We start from the raw sequence: 27805 nt of genomic DNA on the forward strand, positions 1-27805 counted from the left end.
CATGACGCATTGCGCTTGACCCGGGTTGAAATTTCGCCCCGGGTTGATTTCAACCCTCCCCTTGGGGGAGGGTTGAAATCAACCCGGGTCAAAGATATCGTACTACGTACTTCTGTGCGTATCTCGCGCCAGGTTTGAACAGCACTGCACATGCAAATTTTGCGCGAAAGGATTCACGTGACCATACAGGACTCTAGAAGTGGAATTATTTTGGCGGCATATCAGTATTTGACCCAGGTCAACTGTTTTCATGTAAACGCTCACCTATTTTGTCTATCGTACAGACTTTCAACCCGGGCTGAACTCGACCCGGCCGGGTTGAAATGTCTCATGTAAACACAGCCTAATACTGGCTATGCCTTTATCCTGTGTGTTTGTGTGTAGGGGGGGGGGGGGGGGGGGCAGTCTTGATACTTGATATTTTAATACTCCCAAATACTTGAAAATTAATACTAATAATAGTGAATGCAGAGTGCAGACAGTCTAGTACTCGTACTGGTATGGCAAAAACTCATGTACCGATGCTACATCATGGATGACACTGCACAATATGATCAGATCCAGCTACGATCGAGTACAGTCAACTTCGCTAATAACGACTGCGGATATAACGACAATTCGCGAATAACGACAGCATTTCCGTGCCCAGAGCAAAGTCCCTTCCAACTGTAATACATAATGAGACTTCGGGTATAACGACTAGGCCTCCGCGGAATGTGCCGGCATAATTTCGGGAATTATCGGTGTGATTTTTTAAACGGGAATTATTGGCAATTTTTGTGGAATAATCGGTAAAATTTGAGCAATGCCCCCCTTTTTTCAATTTTTTTCCATTTATAACACCCTGATTTGTACCAAAAAGATCATGATCCTTAGTTGATCGCCCGGTATTTCAAAAAAGAAAGAAAAAAAAGCTTCCAGCCGAGTTTCACGCGAACCGTGATTTTTTTGCCCGTACAAGTGGCAAAAAACCCGTACGCGGCACGGTATCTGCAAAAAAGGGAAGAAAAAAAGAATTATTGTGAGAATTATTGGTGGAATTTCGGGAATAATCGGTCGAAATTTTGAGCAATGCTCAAAAGAATTATCGGTAAAAATACGAGCATATTCCGCGGAGGCCTAATAACGACACTTCGCGAATAAGGACACTTTTTTGATGCCCCGCCGAGTGTCGTTATAAGCGAAGTTGACTGTAGTAGTACATCTGTTTGTTTTTCAATGTGACACATGCACACGTGGCCGAGGCGTGCGTGAAGGTCATGTCATTACTTTTTTAATATTGCATGTGTGTTTGAAACAGTTCGAAAATCAAATCCTCTTGAAAAGACTTTCGAACTTGCAAGAGGGAATGGAGAATGAACGAAGAAGGGACCTGACCCGCAATCAAAGTAATATTCGGTCAGCGTAAGCATTAGTAATGGCATCTGCTGCAGGCCCTTGCTTCAGTGATGATTTGGGAGACACGGCACCCGTAACTACCGAGGATGTGTTCCGAGAATTTCTCCTCTCCTCACCGATGAAAGACGCACCGGACAACGTGCGAGAAAACGCAGTGGAGCTATTCTCGTTACGTCTCGGTGATCATAGCACATCTCTATCATCGCCTTGTGATACTTTAGCTGCTGCTAGTGAGCAGGATAGTGCACGAAGGTTAGATTTCTGAACGAATTAACTCAACTATTCATTTCCATAAAAATAAAACAAAATTTGAACAAACGGCGAGGCCGAGGAGACAATAATTATTTTTGATAACCGCGATCAACAAGACAAGTTTTACATTGCATCAAGAGTGCATGGGAAAGAGTATAACGAGGGGAAAGGTCTTGTAGCTTTTCATTATGTGTGTGATTATTGTGAGGTTTTGTGTGAAATTTTAATTTTCGGCTATCACATTTCGTTATGCACTCTTGATTGCATGAATAAAGTATACACAAATGTCGATTCAGCTTGTCTTATTCAACTGAAATCCGACCCCTGAGCTCACATCGCAAAGACCCAACATGGGATAGTAAAACTGCGAAATAGACACCGCTAGAATGCGAACGCATCGCTGAGAGGTCGGATTTCAGTTGCCAGCACTGTACATAAAACTCTCTTTCTCCATGTGCTCTAAAAGTTTGGTTTTAGAGCGCATGGAGAAGGAGAGTTTTATGTATTTTAATCCTTTGGAGCCGCGTGACCACTGGAAAGGGCTATATTGGTCAATTCCGACTGTTTGTGTTTAGTAGTTCATAACTCTGTAACCTTACAGAATTGTGATATGTAACATGTGTTCTGTAGGTTTTGACCCCAGAGAATTCATTGCATGCACTCTCAGCACCATGGGATGAAGGGAAATTGGCCAAATGCAAGGGTTTATAACAGAATAGCAAAGAATACGATCCTCCGAGTTCACCATATCTTTTTTGTGTGTAGGTTCAGAAATTTATCTATGCAAATCCTTGCAGCTCTATTGTAGCAACTGTAGGAACAGGAACATGGGTAAGTATCAGTTCACTGACTTGACTGACTTGACGGGGTTTCACGCAAGCTTCATGGCGTGGTAGCGATCGAAGCAGTCCCAGTCACGGTTGACATGGAGAAAGGCATTGCACACCAGGCGCGTGCACCGGATCAAAAAAGGTGGTTTCCAAAACAATTTCGACCGCCATTTTGCAATAAGCTACCTGCAGATTCAGCAGTATTACACACTGAAAGAAAGTTTTAAAAGTTATGGCTGCCAGTCCCGCCGCCATCAAAATAAATGTGGTACAAAGGCATTTTCCTGACACAGGATAAATGAATAGGCTAGCCGACGTTATACAAGTAGTTCGAAGTAGTGAAGGAATGTTGCGAATTTGTATTACTTCAGTACGACTATGATTTACGCATGTTGTTGTATTTGGTTCTTGTCTTGTGGAGTCCAGTGTCTGATGTCATATATGGTCTAAGTGGACGTGCGAGTATGGTGTGATGTGTGACGTTTATGGTATGTGGTGCATGCAAGAGTACGCGTTGTCAGAGTGTGAGGATGTGCTTCCGTCTGTGTGAGAGTGACTGTCAAGTGAATGCTGTACATGCGCAGTGCTAGTTTGGTCTGGGAATGAGAGTCATGTGTGATTCGTCCGTGGTCTGGTTGTCTTGGTCTTGGTCATGTGTTCTGTACGTGTTGGTCCCTGATTGGTCGTCTCGATTTGTCGCCGGTTTATTACTGCTTGTTCTTTGTTGTTTTCGGAGAGTCTTTTCCCGGGAGTCTTTCCCGTCGTGGTTTTGTCCTCACCAAGTATGTCTCTCTCCTCCTGCGCCCTCACCATTTGTTGATAGAATATAAGTATTGAAGATATAATCAAGAGTTTGGGTTGTTGTGTGGCGGGGGCCAGGGGGAGAAGACTACTTCAGGAAGATTCAGACACTCTTGCTAGTAAGTGAGTCAAAGAAGCAGGTCAATCCGTGTCACTGTCTGACTCATTGTGACTGTCAGCCGCCACCTTTTCATCCATCAAGCCAGGGGCAACAATCGCTCTTGGCCTCAGTGCCAGGAACCGTTTGATATTAGACTCGGGGTCCACGGCATGACGGTAGTGTGTGTGGAGAAGAGCCAGTTCACACAGGCGTTTCTGCGACATGGTGCTTCGCAAGTAGGTTTGCGACGAAGGGCACTGATGGATCTCTCACATGAATTTGAAGTGACAGGCCAGGCTGCAACCAGCTGCAGCAGGCGAGTGATGCAGGGAAACAAGCTCTTTCGTGCGAGGACAAGGGCATCCGGAATGTTGGCAGGAACTTCAGACTCAGGAAGCTTACTTATCAGAAGTACCCACCGTGACAGCTCTGCTTCCAGTGTTGCTAAACTTTGATCAACAGGTAGATTTATTTATTTATCTCACCTTCCCGTGGCCAGAGAATATAGGCCAATATGGAGGGAGGGGGGCGGTAGCCAGCCATGGCAGTAAACAAAAACAAAGCAAAAAAATTAATATTACACGTTACTGGAGGCAAGAGAAACAAATCTCGATGAAGAAGTAGCAGTTATTAGAACACGAGCTTCATGTTGGCCTTGAAATCATTTAGCGTACAAGACGATTTTGCTGAGAGGGGCAGGGCCAGCCAGAAAGAATAGGCAGCGAAAAACGGAGATCTGGTATAAGCTGATGTTCGGGCTTTAGGCAAAGTGCAGGGATTACGCGTAGGACGAGTGGGAATAAACCAGTTATATTTACGCAAGTGTGGCGGGGCTTTGTCAAGACGAATAGAATGAACAACAATACACAGTTTTCGATCTGCTTGACTAGAGATGGGGAAGGTGTTAAACATATCATACAGCTCGGCAGAAGGAAAGTATGATGGTTTGCGGAAAAGGACTTTCAGTATCCTCTTATTGTGGACTTCCAGGGTACTCATTAACGATTTACTTAGTAGGGATGACCAGGCGGTTGAGCAATTGAGAAAAATGGGGAGAATATAGCAATGATAAAAAAGGCGAATGCATTCAAGCGGTAGGTGGAGCAGTGAGACACGAGGTAGCCAACAGCTTTACTGACTTTGCTACAGATATAGTCGACATGTCTACTAAACGATAAGTCTGAGTCAATGACCAAACCAAGATGCTTGTGTTGCTTTACCACTGTGAGGTCTGTGAGGGATCCGGGAAGAGTGAATGCGTAGGTTGGCTCTGAGTTCGGCAGGAATAATATCTCAGTCTTGGCGATATTATGTCTTAGTCTCCAGGTAGTCATCCACTGATGGACTTCGTTGATACCACGCTGGAGACTGTCTCGCAGCCTGTCTAGACACTCATTGAACCGGAGCAGTGCAGTATCGTCAGCAAATAGGGACACGCCTTGAACATGACTGGGAAGATCATTAATATACACTAGGAAAAGGAGAGCCCCTAGGATGGATCCCTGGGGCACTCTGGACAGAACAGGTGAAGCATCTGAGAGAAGTCCACCTACAAAGACAACTTGCGTTCTGCCGGATAGGTAGTCTGTAATCCACTCCAGCACTGCGCCACACACACCGAAAACTTTGGAAAGTTTAGCAAGTAATGCACGGTGCCACACGGTGTCGAAAGCTTTCTCGAGGTCGAAAAAGCACATGGCAACTTTCCGCCCCATATGACGATGGTCGGCAATGTTTTGGATCAGCTTGGTGAGCTGTAGAGCGGTCGAGTCACCACGACGAAACCCAGATTGCGCGGGATCCAGAGCTGGAGAAATATGATTATATAATTGATTGAAGAAGAGCCGTTCGCAAAGTTTGGAAATACAGGACAAGAGGGAAATTGGGCGATAGTAGATCCTCTTCGTGCTCCCTGCAGAACTCCATCGCTTCATCAACGCTGCTTGGTTGTTGGCGTATGGAACTCGGTAGAAGATTCAAGCCTCTTGATGCTACTTGCTGGTGATGAGAGAACCTGGCGGTGAATTGGCCGTCGAGCTCATCCAGGAGTGGGTATGTGATGGACTTCCTGAAGTATTCCAAAGGACTGGCTGCTGGCACATTGTTGCGATGAGTCTGTCGACCACAGGTACTAGGTGCGAGCGCATGTTGCGCATGAGCAAAAATATCGCTGGCCGCAAAAAGGTGGTTTCCGGGCTCCAAGAAAACCACGCGGTGCACGCGCCTGCACACCTTGCAGTAGGTGGAGCACTTCCTCTCTCTCTCTTGTCAAGCTCATAGCACAGCACACAGTTCTTCCTTGCTGGGTCAAACTTGACAATATGCATGTTGCCAGCCGGCAGGTGAGATGGGTCATGTTGCTGTTGGTGGTATTGCCGCTGCGGTGGTGGCTCAGCGACGTCGATGCCAGACAATTGGCACATGAGCTGCTCCTGAAATGTGTTGTGCGGATTTCGTTTGGCACGGGTCACTGCATCTGGGTTTGCGGCTTTCCGAATCTCGAACATTCGGAAAGAGTTTATCGCCACGATGTCCACCATGTCATAGAACGTACTTTTCCAGCTCTTCCTGGTACGTCGCAGAGTGCGGTAAGTCTCAGCCATTTGGTCAAATGAGTCAACCCCACCCATTGAGTGATTGTAGTCACTCACACACTTGGGCAGGGGGACTTCAAGCTGGACATGATGACCATGTGCATCTTTCCCGTGACGGCGGACAGTAGCAAAAATCATCGCTGCGGTGGGCCGTTGCCAGAATGGACACACAGCGTTTGCCCTTCCACTGTTCATAAAGGACAGCACTGTCTCTGACGTATCTTGCGGCGCCACGCTCAGCACGACGTTCAAAGGCTTTCGTATCCTGCTTCAATGCGGCTGGAAACCCACGTCGGTTTGACCGCATCGTACCTACGAGGTGCAGGCCCTTTGCTTGGAGAGATGCTGCCGGCTTGCCGGAGGAATAAAAATTATCTGTGAAGATAACGTGCTGTGTACCGTTCAAGCTATCAATTAGTCTCATCACGACATCGTGCACCAAGCCGCCTTCAGTCAAACCCTGTCCTGTGTAAAGCTCAAAGTCGAAGCTCTGAGCAGACGGTGTCGGCAGGAGTGCCTGCACAGAGAGTAGAAGATGGGAGAAGAGAGGTCCCGCCGCCTCGAGAGTCGCCGTGCTCGCGAAAGGCTACGTCGACAACAAGAGCAATGGAGCAAACATCCCGTCGTTTGGAGACTTGCCGACTTCATGCCAAGATGTGTCGACAGCAAGAGACCGCTGAACAGGCATCCAGTCGACAGGAGAAGAGACGTGATCAGGCCCGAACTTGTTCGGTGTGCGGTGACTGCGGTCCGTAGGCATAGGGGCGTCATCACGTGACGCACCATGTCTGGCCCTATCCCGTACATGTCCCGTGCCGTGCCGGCAAAGACTGCTGGCCACATCTTGGAATAGGGCTTTCAACTGCAGGATCACAACGTGAAGCAATTTGGTAGAATGTGAATGTATTCGAAGTGTATCGAGGGAATGCATGCAGCGCAGGGCGATAGTGCTGGTTCGAACCAAGGTTATGGGTTGAAAAATAAAACAGGATAGAACAAATGAAATAAGCTATTGTCATGGGCCTCATGGCATAATACGAGAGAGCTTGAAAGCTCAGGGCCCTCACTATGCTTTTTTTTGCCTTGGTCATCGTACATGTTATTCGAACTGCTGGAAACGTTTTTGCAATACAATGATGTAGGCGATAATTGTATTGCAAACAATGTTTCCATCCGTTCGAATAACATGCATGATGATCTAGTTTTCATCCCGACTCCCGAATCTCCCCGGCAACAGCACCTGTACACGTATGCATGTATCTGTTCTACTTCTCTGGCTTTAGATGGTTGTCATGGGCACGTGATGGGGAGAACCCGCTGCACCAGCTGATTCGCAGCAACGAGCACGAGATACCGGACGGCATCCTGCCAGCTGAGTGCCGCGACGCCAGACTGACCGACTTCAGAGTGCAGCCGCCGAAGCCAGGCAAGGGGGGACAAGGCGACCGCCGTCGTCGCGGACCCCTCACCGACGATGCAGTGTACGCAGAGCATAAAGAACTGCGCGACAAAGTGAGCTACGCGTGTAAAATGCACTGTATTTCCCCGATTCTAAGTCACACCGTTTTACACTAAACTAAAAGGGTAAAGAAGGGGTTGCGACTTACAATCGTGTGCGAAATCCTACCTACATGTATGTGACTATTGAAGCAATTCGGCCCAAACCTGGAATGGGGTGCGACTTATAATTGGAGAAATACTGTACACCTTCATCACCGGTATCCATGTCCCTCGTGCCAGTCCACGAGTTCCCAATGAACTGCAGGTCGCAGCACGGCTGGGGAAAATCCTTCCGCTTTCCAGCAGGACTTGAACCTGTTTCTCAATTATTATGGTCTTTATATTTTTATAGGCCATCCCACTATGCCTGACTGTATACTGGAGCTCAGTTGGTTAGAGCATTGCTCGCCAATAACAAAGCACCTTGTTCGAGTCCTGGTGGCGCGTGTCTATTGATTTTTTCTCTCTTGCTTACCTGGCTTGGAAGTGTTGAGTTTCGGAGAGAAAATAAATACAGTAAAACTCCCCTAGCCTGGGCAGGTGGGGACCGAGTAGGTCTACTGCCCATATCTAGGAACTGCCTGTATCTCAGAACATACATACTTACTGCATGCAAGTAAATATTTTTTTATGCCAATCAATAGCTTTTGGGGCCGTTTTTCGTTGAGATGCCATTTGCATTTTGTGACTGTAGATGGGTCAGAAAGGTGCCTGGTAGATGGACGTACCCGAGTTAGGGACTTCCAGACCTGGCGAGTTTTACCGTACTGTAAGTCTACACATGTTCGGCCCATTCAAATTTCGGCCTCCCAGGGCTAAAAGTTAAAACCCATTTCGGCGCATCACGTTTTCGACCTCTACTGCTGCCGCGGCGCCTGTATACACTGTCACACTGAACCTTGCAAAACATTTCAGCCGCAACAAATTTCCGGCCAAACATGACCATACCGATACAGTCAGACCTCGCTTATCCGGTCCTCTTTTATCCGGATCCCTCGCCATCCGAAAGAAAATAGCTGGTTACAGATTTACAGCATACGTGATGCATCCAGCATAACTGGTGTTCGGTTATCCGGTTCCCTCGCCTATCCGGATATTTTTGTGGAAAACAGATGTGTGCGGTTAAGCGAGGTCTGACTGTAATAGCCAAAAATAATTATGCGCCAAATATTTGTTGACTTACAGAGAAGTTACAGTAGATGATCGTGGGATACGCGTCCTGTACCGTTCCTGTATTACCTGCGCAGTCACTCTGTTATGCAGCTTGGCTTTCCCGTGATGTGTTTGTCAAGTCGAGGGACTGCATCTAAATAAGATAAAACACATGTCCACGTGCTCTTCTTCTCCATGTCTGTCCTCGCAGCTTGCACGTGGCAACTGCTTCCTCGAGTATTCAACTGCCAGCGCGGAGTTGGCGCCAGGTCAGGCGACGGCAGCGGCGGACTCGCTGGACAGGCATCAGATCTGCACGGTCTACGGACTGCGCAAGTTCACCGGCGGCCTGGGCGACGACGACAACGATCTCGTAGATCAGCCAGACGAGGAGGCTGCTGCCCCTGCTGGTGATGCTGCTGAGAGTGGTGGCGGCGGTGCAGAGCAGGAGCAAGCGCCTCGCTGGGCCAACTTCTTCTCATCGGTATGTCTGGCTAGTAAGGTCTATGACAACAAGAATAAGAGGATTAAAAAAGTGTTTTTACTCCAAGTTTCATGCACTGCGCGCTTAAGGCATGAAACTCGGAGTTAAAACACTTTTTTATCCTCTTATTCTTGTTGTAACTAGCTCTGCCTTTCCGTATTGAGCACTCTATTGTACAGCCTGGGACCTCTCTGTTTTAATAGTGGCTATGCATTGCTTCATGGATTCATGTCCAGCTGTTCCAGGTGGATCAGTACTCATGCATTTAAAAGCCGGATTTCTTGCTCAAGTGTGTTCTAATTCGGCTTACATGCCCAGTTCGAATTGTCAGACATTGTATGTGGAAATCGTTTTGACTGAAATCGGTCCTGGAAAGTTTGATTAAGTTGCATGTCCGAAGTAAGCCATATTTGAATGTGTGTGTGTGTGTGTGCGCACGCGCGCGTGTGTGTGTGTGTGTGTGTGTGTGCGTGAACGAATGCGTGCATGCGTGTGTAATAATTCTTCATGAACGGTCCCGATAATTATGGATTACTTCAGTCATTGGCAGAAGTTCAGTCGGTCGTGGCAACATCAAAGGCCAATGGCGAGGCAGCTCACTTTGCAGCTCGATACCTACACGGCCGATGGGTGCTCATTGCTGGTTCAAAGAACGTTCATGTCGTCTTCAGCCGCAGACGTACGTCTACTGTATTCGATTGTGCAGTGCGTTTTGCTAGTGGTGTTTGTGAGACTACCGTGTGTATTGTACCTGAGACACCTCCTGTCACATTACGTCATTGGTCCTGGTTAAGACTTAGGCTATGAAGTAGTTTTGACTACTACTTCAAAGTAGTAATTTATGTACTCCCCCCTCCATCACTTCCCAGTATGATGTATTGGTTGGTGTTGGGTGTTGCATGCTACTATTCTGTTGGTGCTCATAATTGGTGAGGTTTCGCTTCATGGACCACGCACAGCGGTATCAGTATGAGCCTCTCGTACTTAAATACCTAAATGTTGACACTGGACGGGCACACTTCTACATAGTTCTCGCACGATTTGTGTGCGTGTGTGTGAGTGTGTGTGTGTGTGTGTATGTGTGTGTATGCGTATGTGTGTATGCGTGTCTTTGCATATGTATGTGTGTGTCTGTCTGTGTATGTGTGTGCATGTGTGTGCATGTGTGTGCATGTGTGTGTCTGTGTGTATGTGTGTATGTACCCGTTTGTGCAGGTGACCTGGGTCTGTATAAGCAGGGGCAGTACACGGTAGCAGAGAGGGTGGCGCATGCCGTCTGTGACGCTCTCGACAAGCTGGACTCTCGCCAGTGCCTTATGTAAGCACAGTGTGCGTTTGTGTGTGTGTGTGTGTGTGTGTTTGTGTGTGTATGTGTGTCTGTGTGTGTGTCTGTGTGTGTGTCTGTGTGTGTGTCTGTGTGTGTGTGCCGACCTGCTCTCGGAAGTTCACACGTCTCCAGTACCTGGCTCAACACAAATGCAAGAAGTAACTCTGCTCTCCTTGCCTCTTTGAGGCACTGCATCACCTTTAGGTGGCAGTTTCAAGGTTTCAAGGTGTGTGTGTGTTGCTGTAGCCTGCGTGCGTATGTGCATGAGTGGGTGGGTGGGTGGGTGGGTGGGTGGTCCACACAATGTGAATTTTCGTTGGGAGCTGTACCCTCTTGGGGGGGGGGGGGGGACTATTTGGAGGTTTTAGTACCCACGGAATGGGGGGGGGGGGGGGGGGCAGGGGACTAGTACATATAATTTTACTCGTGGTATCGCCGTATCGGTTATGCTTTTAGGCTAGAAGCATGACAGAACTTGTATCAAAAAAGGCCGCGGAATGTTTCTCTCGCCCTGCAGGTTTCTATCGTTTCTGGCATGCACCGGCTACACAGCCATTTTCGAGCTCCTTCAGCCTGAGTATCAGCATGTGGAAAGTCTCAGTCATCTGTTACGGTTAGTACGTCTTCTAGTGTATCTGCTTTCAGCATTTCTGAGTATTTTCCCCAGGTGTTCTGCACTGGCAATCAGTTTTCTGCTGGCCCGTTCTGCTGACTTGATATGCCTGTCATACGCCATTGGTGGTGTTCTGACTCTGCATGAAGGTGTGTGTGTGTGTGCGTGCGTGTGTATGTGCGTGTGTGTGTGCGTGTGTGTGTGCGTGTGTGTGTGCGTGTGTGTGCGTGTGCATGAGTGTGCGTGATAGCCTGCATTGTCTCCATACTAGTAGCTAGCATGTGATCAGGTAAACCAGTCTCTCTTTCCACTGCACTGTCTTCTAGCAAGGCAAGTTGGTGCACTATGTAGAGAATTCCACCTGTTGTGGTCCCTCTCAATACTCTGCACTCTTACGAGTTGATTGCTGTACCAGATCCGTTCCTGGATCAGTTATCACTAACCGTCATGCATTGCCGTACTGTGCACACGTGCGCATCCTGCTCGTTCATCTTTATCATTCCTTGTGCTATGTTTTCTGCTTGTCATTGTCATCCCTGTGGCAGACCGCAGCTGCAGTTCATTTGCTGGTCGTCTTTCATGGACAGTTTCAATGATGTCTGCGTCGGTGCACTGGATCCAATGCTCTGCCATCACGTGAGTGATTTCTCTCTGACCCTGGAGGTCTTGTCTACACACACACACACACTCTCTCTCTCTCTCTCTCTCTCTCTCTCTCTCTCTCTCTCTCTCTCTCTCTCTCTCTCTCTCTCTCTCTCTCTCTCTCTCTCTCTCTCTCTCTCTCTCTCTCTCTCTCTTTCTTGTTTGTTGTTAAAAGCTTTAATTTACTTCACCCTAGGCACAGGCGAAATCTGCCTTCTCACTTGGTGTGTTACCACAGTTCTTGCAAAATGATGAAGATACTGATATGAGAAAAAAGGAAGAGTGAGGAATAGACACCTCTCCAGCGGTCACATCAGCAGCTAGCCATGTCTCAGCAACGCCCATGGCATGCACGCCATGCTTGGACGTGAATTCTTTAATTTCGTCGACCTTCCTGCATAGGCGGCAGATGTTAAGAAAGGCTATGCTGGTCATCTGTAGCTGAATTCATACTGCTGTGGCTTTCAGTGACATCGCTGACTGAGGGCGCGTGCGAATCTGTTTCCACTGCCGAAAGAGATGCAGAATTTGCTTGCGTGTCGTCACATGCTGTAGTTTCTGTGGTATGATCATCACTGACATCAGAGCTAGAGTACTTTTCGAAATTCCACTGTCTGGAATATAGTAGCGACGATCTAACAGCGTCTTGCTGCACGATGCATGGACTACCAGTCTCGCAGACGACGACAGACGACGACTTCTGCTTCTGAAAAACTTTACAGTCGACAATTTTGATAGGGGGAGTCTTCAACTCCGACGAGGGACACTTCACGAAGCGTGCTAGCTGCTCCGGTGAGGCATCGCACAGCAGGTTGCCAACAAACACAACACTCTTCTTGACAGGCTTTCTGGCTGTCACCAAATGCCAAGCCGCATCTTCACTGTCGTCCAAATCCTCCAAGTCTTGCAAACTGGCCTCACTGACTGAACTTCCTGAATTTGGAATGTTCGGCACACTGGATCTGGATAGCTCCTGAAAGGTCCTAGTTAGCAGGTCAATGCGGTTTATCAGCCTTTTTCATGGTCTGCTGCAGCACCTCTTTCGACATCAAGCATGTCCATTATTACCGCCAGAGCGTTTTGGAAATCGCTGCAGCAGTTTGACGTGGGGAAACGCTTATCTGATACGCCGCACCGCTCTTCTTGCTCATCGCTCTCTACTGCGGCCATGGTCGTGGAATCTCTGTTTGCAGACATGCCTGCAACAAAAGTTCCGGGTCAGAGACCCCGACAGCGACCTATAAACGATACAAAAACGGGAGCTGAAAAACATGCATCCTACTGCACTTCGTATTATTCTGTTCTGTAGACTTTATTGGTGTTCGGGGGGGGGGGGGGGGCTTGGCACATGACATGATTGCTGTTACTTGGACCTTGTCACATGATACATCAAATGACTTGATTGCTGTTACTGGGACATTGTCATAATAAATAATTAGTCACGTGACATGCTTGTTGTTACTGGGACCTTGTCACATGACCTATGTACACTCATCGCACATGTGACTTTCTATTCTTAACCTCACATAGATTGATCATGCCTGGGAATAATGGTGTCACTGATCATGTGACCAGCCCCCCCCCCCCCCCACCGGTAATTAGGGCTGAAACGAACAAAATTTCTCGCATCACTGCATTGCACTGGGGCATGTGCGTGGGTTCACTTTCTGTGGGCAGTCACGCCACGCTTCCATGGATGTGTGAAGTGCACTTGCTCCACAGATGCAAGTCTTGACTCAACTTACTTACTGCATGTGTATCTCCTATCCTCGCACTGCACTCCAGTATAGTGCACCTTGTGCAGTGCACGCAATGAATGACTGGAAGTCCTGCTCGCAGCCTGATCTATGTTCATACTAGAAAAACCTCTTGTACGGGCAAAGCAAATATGCTTACCGGTACATAATGACACAAAATCTCAAAACAAAAAAAATGATCAAAACGCCAAGAATCTGAAGAAAAAGACTCAATCCTGTACTCACAATACAATACTCACACTGTATACCTCGTATCATCTACGTGTAGCACCAAGAGTGCATAATCCCCCAGCGTGCGCAACTGGGATGGGGTTGTGGGACGGCGTAATCCGTGATGTACGTCGTTTTTTGGGTCGGACTTGCCTCGTTCCATCGACGCGGACACGCGTTGCAACACAGTCCACACGTCCCCTACTCATGATGTCATTATCATGACGTGCAACACGGATTTCGCCATCCCAGATCTGATAAGTGAAGTTGCGCACTCTGGGGGGGGTTATGTACTCTTGGTATTGCTGAATAGATTTTTTTTTAATTCGAATACTGGGCATATTCCGTTCAGCCCCACCCACCATGTTAAAAAGTCGCCATGGAGACAAGAAACCTAATATCGATGAAAGTAAAGTGAGCACACTCATACCACGAGATGTTCAAATCCTAAAATATTGTTCCTTTGTTCTCGTGGTATGAGTGCGCTCACTTTTACTTTCATCCATATTGAGCCCCACCATGGTTATTTTTTTTAAATTGTTTATCTTAATCACAGGGTGCGACAGAGCTCTCGGCCATTGAAGAAAATGTTGACTACCACCTCCACCACTACACAGCGCTCTTAGCCGACTAGACCCTCCCTCCTGCACACAACCATCACCACTGCGAGGACACTTCCGTAGACGATATTGATAACTCCTTCAGACTGCTGTTTTGCTAATACACAGCTCATCAGTGAAGGTAGATGTTGAATGATAAAATTAATATATAAGACCAAACTGCTATTATATTATAGGGTTTTTCCACATGCAAAACTAGCATAGCTGAGGTGATAACGCGGGAAAAGGAAAGTGTGAAGTACTGTTGACGCGCATGGGACATGCATGCCGCGTCAGAAATTCGGCGCGGAAAATCAATCACTATGAGTCTGTGACTATTAGTATCAATGCAGAAATAATGTGCCAGAATCAGTGTACTGTGTAGCTAGTGAGAGTCTGTGTATTGCACTACAGTACAGTGTCATGCCCCAGGGGCTGCTGTGGCTGTCGGTGTCGGCGGATCGTGAGGTGAGGTTACATGCCGTCATGGCGCTTGGACAAGTGCAATACACAGACTCTCACTAGCTACACAGTACACTGATTCTGGCACATTATTTCTGCACTGGTAGTCATAGTGATTGGTTTTCCGTGCCGAATTTCTGACGCGGCATGCATGTCCCATGCGCGTCAAAAGTACTTCGCACTTTCCTTTTCCCGCGTTATCACCTCAGCTATGCCAGTTTTGTAAGTGGAAAAACCCTATATAATAGCAGTTTGGTCTTCTATTTATCATTCAGCATCTACCTTCCCTGATGAGCTATGTATTAGAGAAACAGCTGTCTGAAGGAGTTATCAATATCGTCTACGGAAGTGTCCTCGCAGTGGTGATGGTTGTGTGCAGGAGGGAGGGTCCAGTCGGCTAAGAGCGCCGCGTAGTGGTGGAGGTGGTAGTCAACAGGTTTTATTACCAATAGAGAGGTTTTGCATTCCGAATTTCGGAATAATTTTCGACTGTGCTTTTCCGAAAAAAGCGCGTTCCGAAAAACGGTATTTTCAGTGTTTTGCATTCCGAAAATCTTATTCGACTTCGTTTCGAAGGGTTGCCATGCAAAACAAAATGGAGAGCGTCGAAGGGGTTGAGCAGGATCAAATCCATGCAGGTCAAACTGAATTTGGGTGCGGTTCGAAGACGAGGACGGACTGATGGTGGACCAAGTGATCCAACAGCTGAAGACGAGGTTGGCGAACTACTGTCTTGTACTGTCAGTAGGCTCCATGGCAAAGGAAGATAGAATGTGATGGAGTGTGAGAAGATTAGTCAACATGGCGAGATCAGCGAGAGCAGCAAAACCAGCAAAAATCAAAACTACATACGTGGAAAATTTTCAAATAATCGAGAGCAGCAGAAAGCAAAAAATACAAACATGAAAAATACACTTTTTTGTATTCAAATATGCACTCCCAAACATGAAAGAGCCGAAAATCCATTTTCGGAAAACCATGCACTTTCGCCACCACACTTCCGAAAGTTCGACTACTTTTTCGACTGCAGCCGCCACATTCCGAAAATAATTCCGAAATTCGGAATGCAAAACCTCTCTAATATCTCATAGCATGTCGTTGAGACTGCCAATAATCAAGAGTACATAACCCCCCAGAGTGTGCAACTCCACTATGGGTGCTGTCCCGACAGAATTTCAAGTTGACGTCATTTTGATGATGCAATGCGCACTGTACACGGATTACCAGACGAATCCGGAACCTGTGGTTGACCGAAGCAGATCGATCCTGTACAAATTATTGCAAAGAAAAACGTGTGATGCGTTGGCACCCGTACACATGTTGTAAATCACTGGTGCAAGGAGCATTGCGTCATAAATAATGACGTCAACTTGAAATTCTGTCGGGACAGCAGGGTATGTCGGAGTTTCACACTCTGGGGGGTTATGTACTCTTGCAATAATGTAGAGATATGGGTGATTGCCAAGCATGGCCGTTAAGTGTGGTCTTATTAGCCTCTAATGTAGTGTATAGCTAAGTATGGACTAAGTGGTTGTGTCTCCTCATTTGATACATGGTGTTTTAGAGTGATTCCGCTGTGTGGCCGTGTCTTTGAAAGTGTTTTGGCTTCTGCTCGTTCTGCTCTTGTCTGACTCACGGATGCAGATGGCCAAAGCGTTTGGCCTTGAGCCAGTTGCCTGCGAGGACCTGCCACTGGATGAACTAGATGTGTATCTCACCAAGGTATGTACAAGACTACGTAACCCCAAGACTACAGGGAAACCTGTCTAAGACGACCACTGCTCAAGGGACCTTCAAAACGTGGCCTCTGTTACCAGGTGGTCTCCTTATCCAGGGTCATTTGACTGGAAATAGCATCCCTTGGTCCTGGTTGTAATGGTCTCCTTGGACAGGTGGTCGCCTTATCCGAGTGGTCGCCTTGACAGGTTTTACTGTATGTAGCTCTGCATATGGGACCTGACGCGGCGCGTTGCCTGCATTACGTAGCCACGTGATGTGGGCTATTGCACCATTCATTAATGATCTGCTACGGTTTCCTGCTTCCAAATCCTCGGGGAACTTCGGATGGTGTTGTATGTTTGTTTGTTTCTTTTATTTGAATTCGTTTAGAGCACAGGCAATTCTGCCTTCTCACCAGAGGAAAAACCTCCGGTTCCTGCTAAGAACGAATATAATGTGATGCGTCGCGCACAGGCATTGCCTTTGAACTGACCGTATTGCACTTGATATTGCTGAGGCTAAACCGTAGGAAAACCAAAATCCAGGCAGCTGGATCGTCATTTCACTACGTAATGCAGGCAGCGCGCCACACACGGCACCCATAGCCTGTTATGTTATGACGTAGTGTCGTACAACTTTAGCTCTACTGTGTATGCACGCACGCATTTCTTTGAGAGTCTTCTCTGTCGTTTACAGATTGAATCTTTCTCAGTCTCTTGTCTACCGAACCTAACATAGCCCGGAGATCAGGGGTTGCACACTCTTTTGGGGTTATGTACTCTTGGTATGAGCACAGGACAGTGGCTGAACATTCACTTGTCCATGTTGGCGTCACACCTTTTAAATACTAGTAGCCTACCTCACTCTACCCCCCCCCCCCCCCTTCCCCAGGCATGAGCATACCGGTATCCACTCTCCATTATGTACGAGCAGCAGTTCATGAATGATTGAGCGATCTACATGTGCAATCCATTCAGAAGACTATGATAATCTTGCTTTAGACTGACCTGACCTTGGTGAGCTCAACAGTCGGTCAGTCAGAGCTCTGCTAATGAAACCTGGCAAGGTCAATACTGGCTGGTTGGCTGGAGATTGCAGCTCCCAGTAGCACAGTATCTCAAAGTCAACAGAGGATGAATGAAGCTGCTTGCTACAACAGAGGTTGTACTTGCAAGTATGAACCTGCTTGCTATGGCAGAGGGTGCGCGACGCAGCTTGCTAACACACTCTTTTGCTGTCACAGTTCTTTCAGTGAAGGCTAGCGGGGTGAATTGCCAGTGCAGGTGTGATCTTAACAAGAGCCTCCTCTCTCTCTTTCCTGCTGCCATCGTCTTCTTTCTATAGGTGCGTAATGATCATGGCCACGAGGGGAATGTTCTCTACTTCCTGAACGAGAAGCGCTGTCCAGTTGGTTTGCTCAAGCGCAAGACAGTGTGGTGAGTCAGTGCAGGGTCTGCAATGTCCCACCAACAATACACCTGAAGGACTTGTACTATTTTTTTTGTTAGTTATTTTAGAACAGAACAACAAGGACAATCGAGGCTTGTTTGCTGCTACTTCAATTAAATTAAAAATTATTTTCAGTTAAATTCTTTTCAGTTCAGCTTTTTTCAGTTCAATGTTTTTTTTTAAGATGCAAAACACACTTTAGATTTGTGCCCTGTATCGATACAATACACCAGCTGTGATGCGAAACATTGTGCTTTGTATACCTGGGTCAATGCCCCAGCATCCCTTGAACACTTCTCTCACAGAGTCAGTGTTTGAATAGAGCAACAGAAGGTCTTGGCCCCATATCAGTCGTTGTCTATCAAATCATGAAATTTATCGGGAAAACCGCACTTTTGATTTTATCCTGTATTGATACTATAGGGGGGACAGTGTAGCAACAAATTGAAAACAATAAAATGGCATTTGTATCAATTTAAAATATTGTTGAATTTTGGCCAAAAACATTTAATAGCCGGACTGGAAAAGGTACAAGGTGTTAAAACTTTTTAAAAAGCAAGTAAATTTCATGATTTGCTAGATGACTGGCCGGGGGCCATAAGACCTTATGTGGCTCTATTGAAACATTGACTGTGTACAGTTAGTGTTCTAGGATGCTGTGGCATTGAAGCAAATATAGTGTAATATATAAAGAGTACGTATTAGGAAACTTCACTTCTCAACTCCAAACTCCACACTACACCGGCGGTGTAATGTAAACTTTAATTTTAATCGCAGTGAAGAGACCGTTTTGGAGTTTGTGGAGTTGAGAAGTGAAGTTTCCTAAATGAGCAAGTGGCTGCATTGGAGTTTGCGGACAATTAAGCCCTATCCACACTACAGGTGTGAAACGTAGTAGCGTCCTCTTTCAAGTGGCGTGCAAGTGCACTTGCATCCACACTCGCAAGAACAGCCGGCGTGAAACGTGACTTTTGAGGAGCGCCCGCGGGAATTTCCCCTCATATTCAAAATTTTATCTCAGAGAGTTCCACATTGATCTGAAAGAGAAATCATCGACTCAAAAATTTGTTCGTGGAGGCTTCATCTTGTTGTTCCTACCTATGTCTCCCTGTTTGTTGATTCGAGTGGAGAATGCCTCCAGTTATGGACAATCGAAGACGAAAGAGGTTGCTGTTTGCGACATACCTCAGCCAATCATTGAGCCGATCAAGTTTTTTTGACTGCACGCGCGATTTGGAAACTGATGAACAGTCAGAATCTTCTTTCTTTCCCACAGCAGGACTCTTGCTGCTCCTGAGTGCAAGCACTACTTCGCTTGGCCGTCAATTGTGGACCGCTCATCCAGAAAATGAAACCCACGGTGGCAGAGGTTTCTGGGAACGAGAAGTGCTGGGGAACTGGGAGAGCGTGAGGCTGGTGTCCAGGCGTTGATGGAAATCGGCTTGGATATCTAGTTTTCGGATGAGCAAGAAGACGTTCAAGTTCCTACTGTGCCGAAATCGACATTTGTTTGAGAGGGACACAACACATCTTCGAAAGACGATTTCCCCCGCCAAGCGCCTTGCCATAACACTGTATTTTCTTGCTCATTCTGAGACATATTCTGAGATCTCTGCCCTGTTCTTCATTGGTTCGAGCACTGTTGGGGAAATTGTCCACCAGACCATCGACTCCCTCTATGCTGAAGTCGCGCAAGAGTCCATCGTCTTTCCTGTTCGGCCACAACTCCTACGCACCATGAGATGTTTCGATGAGTTGAGCAATCTACCAATGTGTTGCGGTGCTGTGGATGGGACTTTCACGCAGATAACAAAGCCAGTTCTGTTTGGTGATCGTTATTGGTGCTACAAGGGCTACACGTCAATCCTTCTCCTAGCGTGTGTTGATAGCCGTGGTCTGTTTACCTATGTGGACATTGGTGCGCCTGGCTCAGCGGGAGATGCTGCTGTCTATAACATCAGTCAACTGAAGCGGAATATAGATGACAAAATTTGGCTCAACGCACCTGTCTGGCCTTGCCCGGATGGAACGACCATTCGCCCATATCTGGTGGGAGATAGCGCATTTCCACTCTCTACAACTTTGATGCGTATCTTTAGAGATGATGGCAACCTGGCACCAGAGCAAGAGTCGTTCAACTGGGCTCAGATTTGCACTAGACATGTAGTGGAGTGCGTGTTTGGACGAGCCAAAGAACGCTTTGCAGTTCTTTCCAAGTGCAACAGCAGTGATCCTCAATTTGCCAGCCGAGCTGGCATGCTGAGTTGTGCACTCCACAACATTATTGAACGAAGGCATTCAGGATACCTGCCTTGTCTTACAAATTATGCACCATTGCCACCTGCTGAGTTACTATCATCACCTGCAATTGACATTCGCAATTGCTTGGCTCGCCATGTTCACAATGTTTGAACCTCACCTCATCTCATATCAATGTGAATCAAGAATTCATAGATAATTTCATACAATTCACTACAGTGTGTCTTCGCACACCTGGCACCACTACATAAATAATTGGACCACTGAATGTGCTGAAAGTAGTACATGTAATTCAATTCTGCTGCTGGTCACACGATGATAATTGCTACTCAATTGTACCCAGAAAATGAGCAAGTACTGAAAGTTACAAAACCTTGGAGCGAGAAAAAGACAGTATACGCAAAGTGTATGCAACAAAACGACAAGTGCAGTAGTTCTTCAGCCACACACCTAGTCTACATATATTTAAAAATATTCCGAATCCAACATGCTCATAGTGAAGGAGAAAAAGGGACAGGGGAGTACAAAACGGGACAGGGGAGTACAAACTAGAAACTGCCACCAGTTTGGTATCACAATTTCATTATACATGTGTCAAAACAAGCTATGAAGATCTGCTTGAAGAGATAAAAAACAAAATCACAAGTTGTACGATAGTGAATAAGTCGTGAGCAAATCAATCATCAGAGGTACACTTCTTGAAAAGATCCGCCGTGAACTTCATTTGGCTTTGAATCAGCGCTTGCGTATGATCCTGCTGTTGCCGCATAACTCCAGCCAAAAACGTTTGCTGGTTATGTTGCAGCTGGACTTGAGTGTTACACAACTTGGTGACAGCATCGGATATAGAGGACTCGCCTGCAGCTTTTCTTTTGGTCTTTTTTGTCTTTTTGGTTGCCTCATTTTTCCCCACCGCTGTACGCACACTTGGCTGTTCGGTGGGAGTGACAGGTGTGTGATGGTCACTGTCGGACCCATGTTCATCGCTTTCCGAGTCAGAGTCCAGCACAATGTGTCTTGACCGCTTCCTGGATGCTTGGCCATGCAATCCTGGTTTGTATGCGGCTGGACGACCTGGAGTGCTACATGCGCTGGCAACTGCTGCTGTGGCAGCTGCACTGCCACTGGCCTCTGCAAGCATTGCTTCATCCAGTGCATTATGGTCGGTGTCATCGCCAAAATGGTTGGTGTCATCGCCAAAAGACTGGCCCCCATGGTGCATGTTGACGGTGTGTGGTGATGGTGATGGTGCAGGTATCACAGGGGTTGGTGGCGCACTACCACTGGATGGGTTTTCAAGTGGACTTGAAGAGCTGGCCACTCCAAAACGAAGAGGAGCTGGTCGCTGTAGGGTCTCCGCGGCAGTTTCAGTGGGCAGGGCAGCGGAGTTAAGACTCGTGATGGGGCCATACCCCGGCACCAATTTGAATAGTGAGTGCCAGGTCTTGAAATTACCCCAAGCTCTGCAAGCAGCTTCCAGATCTATGTCGGCATCGCCGGAATCTTCGCTTGGAGCACCAGAGCTGGTAGCGGTGTGGCGGCGATATTTCTTGTACTGCTCCCTGGCCTTGGTACGTAGGTTGTCCAGCTTGTTGTGAACAATCGGCACTGTGATCTCATTCTGAAATTTATCGCCATACAGCTCGCGGCCGAATAAATTCAACTTCACGGCATCTCCTTCTCCTTCACCGACCGCTTTTTCATCGTCCCATTGCTCGCTTTCTGTTCTGCAGCCCACAGCTCAATGAGCTTCCTTCCAGCTCTTCACAGAACACAACCCTCGGCATTTTCTCAAGATACTTCAACAAAATACTTCAACAACTAGCTAATTCCGAAACCTGGAAAAGCTACTTGAAAGTAAAAAGTGGCCTTGTATCGGAGTTCGGAAGTTGCTGATTACGTTCAAGCGACTTTTTCACTTTTGCGCCGTTTCCTACGGTTCTCCATGACAACTTACAAGGAAAAGTTACTTGTACGCGGTTTTTGTTGTAGTGTCGATAGGCCCTTAGATGAGTACGTATTGTTGTTTCAAAGGATCAGTCGGGGAAGTGAACTGCCTGAAAAGAGAGAATAAAACGCTAACCCCACCAGGACTCGAACCCGGGATCCAGCCTGCCATGAGCAACGCTCTATCCATCTGAACTATTGCTGTTTCATGGCTATTTCATATTGGATTTAAAACGCTTTATGCGCAGAGTTTTCAGGCTTCCGTGGCAATTTCCGGCCGCAAGCGAGATTGGTTTCCTTGAGATCACGTCGGTACTCAGCAGCTTCATGAAATGCTTCAAAGCAGGTGTCTATGCACGGTATGCAGAAGCCACGGTGGTCAGGGTACTGCTTGCACTGATGGTGTGCGGACTCGTGACGCCCGCCATGCCCCCAGACATCCCTTGCATCGCTTGCATCGCTTGGCCGGCCACTTCTCGGCGTTCGTACTAGTAATAAGCTGTGGATACTGCTTGCTGAGGTGGCGGTTACGAATAGGAGAAGCAGCATCCACTCTGTCAGCATCAGCACTAGACAGCAGTTCTTTGACAGCAGCAGTGCTTTGACAACTGCAGTACGTTGACAACAGCGACGATGAATGCTTAATGCTCAGGGCACTTGCCAGGCTGCAGCTTGTAGAGGATGTATGCATTGTGTACTGCTCCTTCAATCCAGTGGAATATGACTTTCTTGTACCATTTATACGATTTTCTGAGCCCGCTATACGTTGAAATCGTCATATCGTTTTTGTCAACACCTCTCGAGATGGTAGTTGGTGTTCACCTTTAGGTATCCCTTGATCCGGTTGTCACCTGTCCGCTTTCTGGTGGGCTAGAGGTCCGCATTGTGATGATTTGAGGTAAGGTATATGACCTTCGTGTCGTGCATCTTCACCAGGAGGATGTCAGCTTTCCTCCGATGTGCATAGCGTGCTCCGGATTCTTTAGCTCTATGGGTATTCCACACATACTCGTGTTGTGTTCACGTAGGTACTCGGCAAGCTTCGGTGAAGTGTGAACATTGTCCACATTGAGGTCAAATCCTTTGTCGATTAGCGAATCAAGTATGTGTACTGTGAGGGCTCCTGTAGCGTCCACATGTTGCTGTGTCAGTGGATTCGACGGTTGGGGAGCACCATCGTAGATCCTAGCATTCCAGTAGCATCCATGACGGTCACACAATGCATACAGCTTGATCCCCAGGCGTGAACGCTGGCTAGGTATGTATTGTTTGAACTGCAGCCTCCCCTTGAACAGCACCAGTTCCTCATCTATAGGTATATCTCCAGTAGGTACGTGCACGCAGTGACTGACTGGAAGCGTTCTAGAAGCAGTGTAAGCAACGGCTGTATTTTGCTGCATCTGTTTGTTGCTGGCGTTGCATTCTCATTGTTTGAGAAAATTTAATGCAAGACATGTTGGTTACTCAGATTTCTGTATTTCGTCTTCCTCAACTTCGCCACAAAGTCCTGAGGACTCATCTGAGCCATCATCCTATCCTCACCCGTAAATATGGCCTCAACAGCTTCCCTGGCACTGAGCCTCTTCGAAAACCGCCCCGGCATCCTCAAAGTAAAGATCGAGCGGCCATAGCGAAGAAGAAATGAAGAAAACAGCAGCAGCTGTACGGTTTTGAGTTTTTGACCGTTGCGTGAAAGTGCGTACGAGAAAACTGGCATATGGCGCGACTCCTGGCTGGCTGTTGGAAGTGTCAGCACGTGCTACGGTACACTAGGGTTCCCCTGTATCGAAACCCAGACCTAGAGCGATGAAGTTTGACCCTACCAGACTGGCGAAGGTGGCTGTGCGCCGCGTGCGTTTGGGGCTTGGCTGCGTGCTGCGGGGTGGCTGGCGGGGCGGGGCGCAGTAAAACAAGAATCTGGGCAAGATTTTCAGTATATTATTAGCTCTGTAGGAAATGTTGTATCTGTCAAGCAAAGACATACAGGGAATGAAAAGATCTGTGTGTGTGTGTGTGTGCGTGTGTGTCTGTCTGTATGTCTGTCTGTGTGTACATGTACGCACGTGACACGATATGCAGGTACATTTGCATCCGGGCTATTCGCGAGAAGACCAAGACAGCGCTACGTGTCCTGGATCGCCGCGAGAAGCAGAAGAAGCCGGCAGCGAAAGGAGAGAAGGCACCGTCCCAGCTGCCGTCGGAGGGCCACTACATGAGAGGAGTTTATGACAAGGTGTGTGGCTATGCCGGCCTAAGAGGAGCGAATAATGACACTGTTTGCTGCTAGCTCGAGACAGCCTCCTACCCTTCTCCACATTTTATGCCAGCCCAGGCAACAGCAGCCATTACACCTGTTTTCTAGTAACTGACAAGTGCTGTTGCTGCTGCTGTTGCTGCTGCTGTTGCTCTTGTAGATCACACGGCGCTTTCAGGACATCGACAGTTGGCTAGAGTTTGGCAAAGATTGCCACCGGCAGTGGCTGGTAAGTGTTCACATGTGCAATACCACTTCATGTCAGTTACACTTACTTGTACTGGTCAAGTGTCGGAAATTGAAGCTTGCTTTCATGCTGATGTGTGTGTGTGTGTGTGTGTGTGTGTGTGTGTGTGTGTGTGTGTGTGTGTGCGTGTGTGTGTCTGTGTGTTTCTGTGTGTGTGTGTGTGTGTGCGTGTGTGTGTCTGTGTGTTTCTGTGTGTGTGTGTGTCTGTGTGTTTCTGTGTGTGTGTGTGTGTGTGTGTGTGTGTGTGTGTGTGTGTGTGTGTGTGTGTGTGTGTGTGTGTGTGTGTGTGTGTGTGTGTGTGTGTGTGTGTGTATGTGTGTACACACATGTGTGCTTGTGCATGTACCTGCATGCGCACATGTATGCATGCTGCAGTTGTCAATCTACAATGCAGCTATGGATAACTGATCACATGACATGGTTTGGATGTATACCCACTTTAAGCAATGGCTAGAGCCGGCCTCACACCAAGAGAGTGACTCCACCATCGTCCTCCACCTCCTTTTTGTCCAGGCCTTGCCATAGCGACCTCTTAAGCTTAAAATAGAAGTAAAGCGGGAGGCCGGGCACCCTTGTTACGTGTCAAAAGAAGACATAGTTTTTTGGTTTTTTTTTAATATACGAAAGTCCACTATATTCCCGAATATGTACGATAAGTGGTTGTGGTTCTTGACCAGGCATGGCATGAACTACAAATTGTTGCTGAAAGCAAAAAAGTCGTGAAGTGTGTCCTCTCTGTCGTCTGCTCTGCTGCAGGACCTGGCACTTGGTTTTGTGCACTATGTGATAGATCACGTTGCGGACGGGTCGCTGCCACGGGAGGAAGTAAACAACCGTTTCCCCGACGTTTGGTAAGCTGCTATACCCCCGCTTCTCTCTCTCCTCTCAAGGAAAACAAAGAAACGGGAAGAAAAGACAGATAGATCCCGATGATTTCTTTATTACTACGTGCCAAACGGGCGCCCACCTAGAGAGACCTGGTCATGTTTACTAAGTGTTTTAGTGGTGCCTGGAAAACACGTGTGTTTTGTAGTAGTCCGCATGCGTACATCAGTATACACGGGCGTCTTCCAGCTTCAAGCGCATCTAGAGTTTGGAGGTCTTGAGGAGCTTTTCTATGCGCCCGCAAGTGCACAATCGTTTTCTGTCTCACCCTGATGATGATCCAGGCCCTATTGCCTATCCCTAGCTGCCTTTTGACTTCTGGATTTCATTGACCAGCACGGAAACACTGGCAAGGATGTCGGAGCTGAAAAGCCTGCATTGGCGCCGTTTCCAGTTTTCAGTTTTCGGAGTGCTGACGTCAATTTGCCTTGCTGTTTTTTTTTTGTTCCACTTCATATTGCATCGTGATGATGGCAATTTACCGAAACGTCAATACAGATACAGTGAACTGAGTTGTGAATTTGCAATGTCCAGGGAAAGAGCATGTGTGCTCACCATTTAATTTTCTCTTTGAGTTATGAAGCTACAGGATGCCTCACTCCTATAAGCCCATTGCCCATTGCCAAAGATGGAAGGTATGAGTAATGCATGTGAGTACGCTGGGATCAGCAATGCACTGTTCAACACCGGCCCCCAGACGACCATGCCCAGGTGGCTGTGTGGGGTGTTCGCCGTACAAATTACGTCATTGCGCAATGGGCTTATTACGTTTGTTGTTGTTGTTGTTGTTGTGTTATTGCTGTTTCTTCTGTGATCAAGGAACCGGTATTTGCAGGTGTCTGGCAGTACGGATCGTATCTATGCCGATATCCCGCCATGCAAGGCAGCAGAGTCTGTTTTCGTGCACAAAAACAAGTGAAGTCATGTAGCAACCGCCGTCGGACAGTGCAGGTACCGTTCTTCATGTCGCCATTTCTCCGTTGCCTATTCTTTCTTCTGAAATGGCAATCACAGAAGTACTCGCTATAGTGTAAACTCAGAATAACAGCAGTGGTCTTGCTCCAGCTGTCCACTTTGTTTTCAACTGCTTTCGTTGTAGTGCTTCTAAGCAGCTGTCTTCAATATTTGGAGACTCCACTGCAGCCAGTTAGTCATCTCGTAGCCACACTACCATCCACCACCGTTGCGGTCTAAAACGCTACGATTCTAAAATTTCATCTCCAAATGAGGGCAAATCTCCGTCCTTGGGTCTTTCCCACTCAATATAGAAGTAAAGAAGCCGTCTATCGTCAATGATATTGTTTGATCACATGAAACGCCAGTGCGTAACATGTTCGTTTGTGCACCGAGCCTTCGTTTCTGGCATTTCTGACGGCGTGAGCTCCTTGAATTTATGTGCGCGTGTAGCAACTCTGCAGTCATTTTGTTAATCCTTATTTTAATTGGAACTCGGATGTTGAGCCAATGTAGTCTGATGGCGCACTAGCTGATTGTGTATTATCTGGTTACATTGGTGGGCAGCTGGTCGGCACTCGTAACATTTTTTTTGTCCTTCATTTATTTTTCCTTATTTAATGTGATTTTTACGCAGTAAAATTTGTTTCTGGGTGCCCACAGTGCTCAACAGCACAACGGGCAGAGGTTCATGTTAGATATATTGCCATGATAGGGCTGCGTAACGTGAAACTCAACTTACAAGCTAGACCTCGCTCTGCCTTCGGTTTTTGTGATTTTTCAATTATTTGTTTAGGTAGACAGAGTGGCGATAGCATCACTCTCGTAGGGTATTTCTTGCTCTGCTGTCAGCTGGTTTCTATTTTGCACTGCTGGTGACTATGCCAGGAGCAGCTTACATATGCTCGTCAAGCTTGTCGCTCGTGCTCTTTAGGTAGGTTTCGGGAATTAGGCCCGGAGTGATTACATTTGTTTTGCTCTAGAAATTCTTTTTTTATTGGCTGAGATTATTTTCACAAAATGTATTAGGGCCACACGAAGTCTCCAGTTATTTTCACCGACATTTTTGCAATCTGCAGAAACTCCAACAAGATAACGTTACGACTTTTTCCTGCGATTTAAGCGGACATCTTTAGTCATTCTCAGTAGTGTTCAAGTGTCATTTTCAGTGTAAAGCTGACTTGAGGTATTTCCTTCTCTGACATTGGTCGACTACAGTATATTGTACCGATGTGCCCAGCCGAAAGTGCTCCCATGAGGCCTGCACATTGAGTACTTTCTAGAATGGGACACTCCACCCCAGTACCGGCAGTGGTCCGCCAGTAGCCAACATCACCCCGCGTCCACGTCCAATCGGACTATGCTCTGCA

General features: G+C 47.2%; 1 protein-coding gene across 1 annotated transcript; it reads left to right on the plus strand.

The window, feature by feature from the left end:
* The first annotated feature begins 1271 nt into the window (after window positions 1-1271).
* On the plus strand, window positions 1272-27637 carry LOC135810500 (uncharacterized). Its single transcript, XM_065323994.1, has 13 exons — window positions 1272-1650; window positions 7259-7487; window positions 8839-9111; window positions 9652-9790; window positions 10327-10429; window positions 10956-11051; window positions 11597-11687; window positions 16366-16443; window positions 17785-17876; window positions 24175-24328; window positions 24510-24578; window positions 25353-25447; window positions 26301-27637. The coding sequence occupies exons 1-13, from the start codon at window positions 1418-1420 to the stop codon at window positions 26398-26400; spliced, it is 1752 nt and encodes a 583-aa protein (XP_065180066.1). The 5' UTR covers window positions 1272-1417; the 3' UTR covers window positions 26401-27637.
* The last annotated feature ends 168 nt before the right edge of the window (window positions 27638-27805 follow it).

The sequence above is a fragment of the Sycon ciliatum genome, chromosome 1, assembly GCF_964019385.1.
Source record: "Sycon ciliatum chromosome 1, ocSycCili1.1, whole genome shotgun sequence".
Classification (NCBI taxonomy): domain Eukaryota; kingdom Metazoa; phylum Porifera; class Calcarea; order Leucosolenida; family Sycettidae; genus Sycon; species Sycon ciliatum.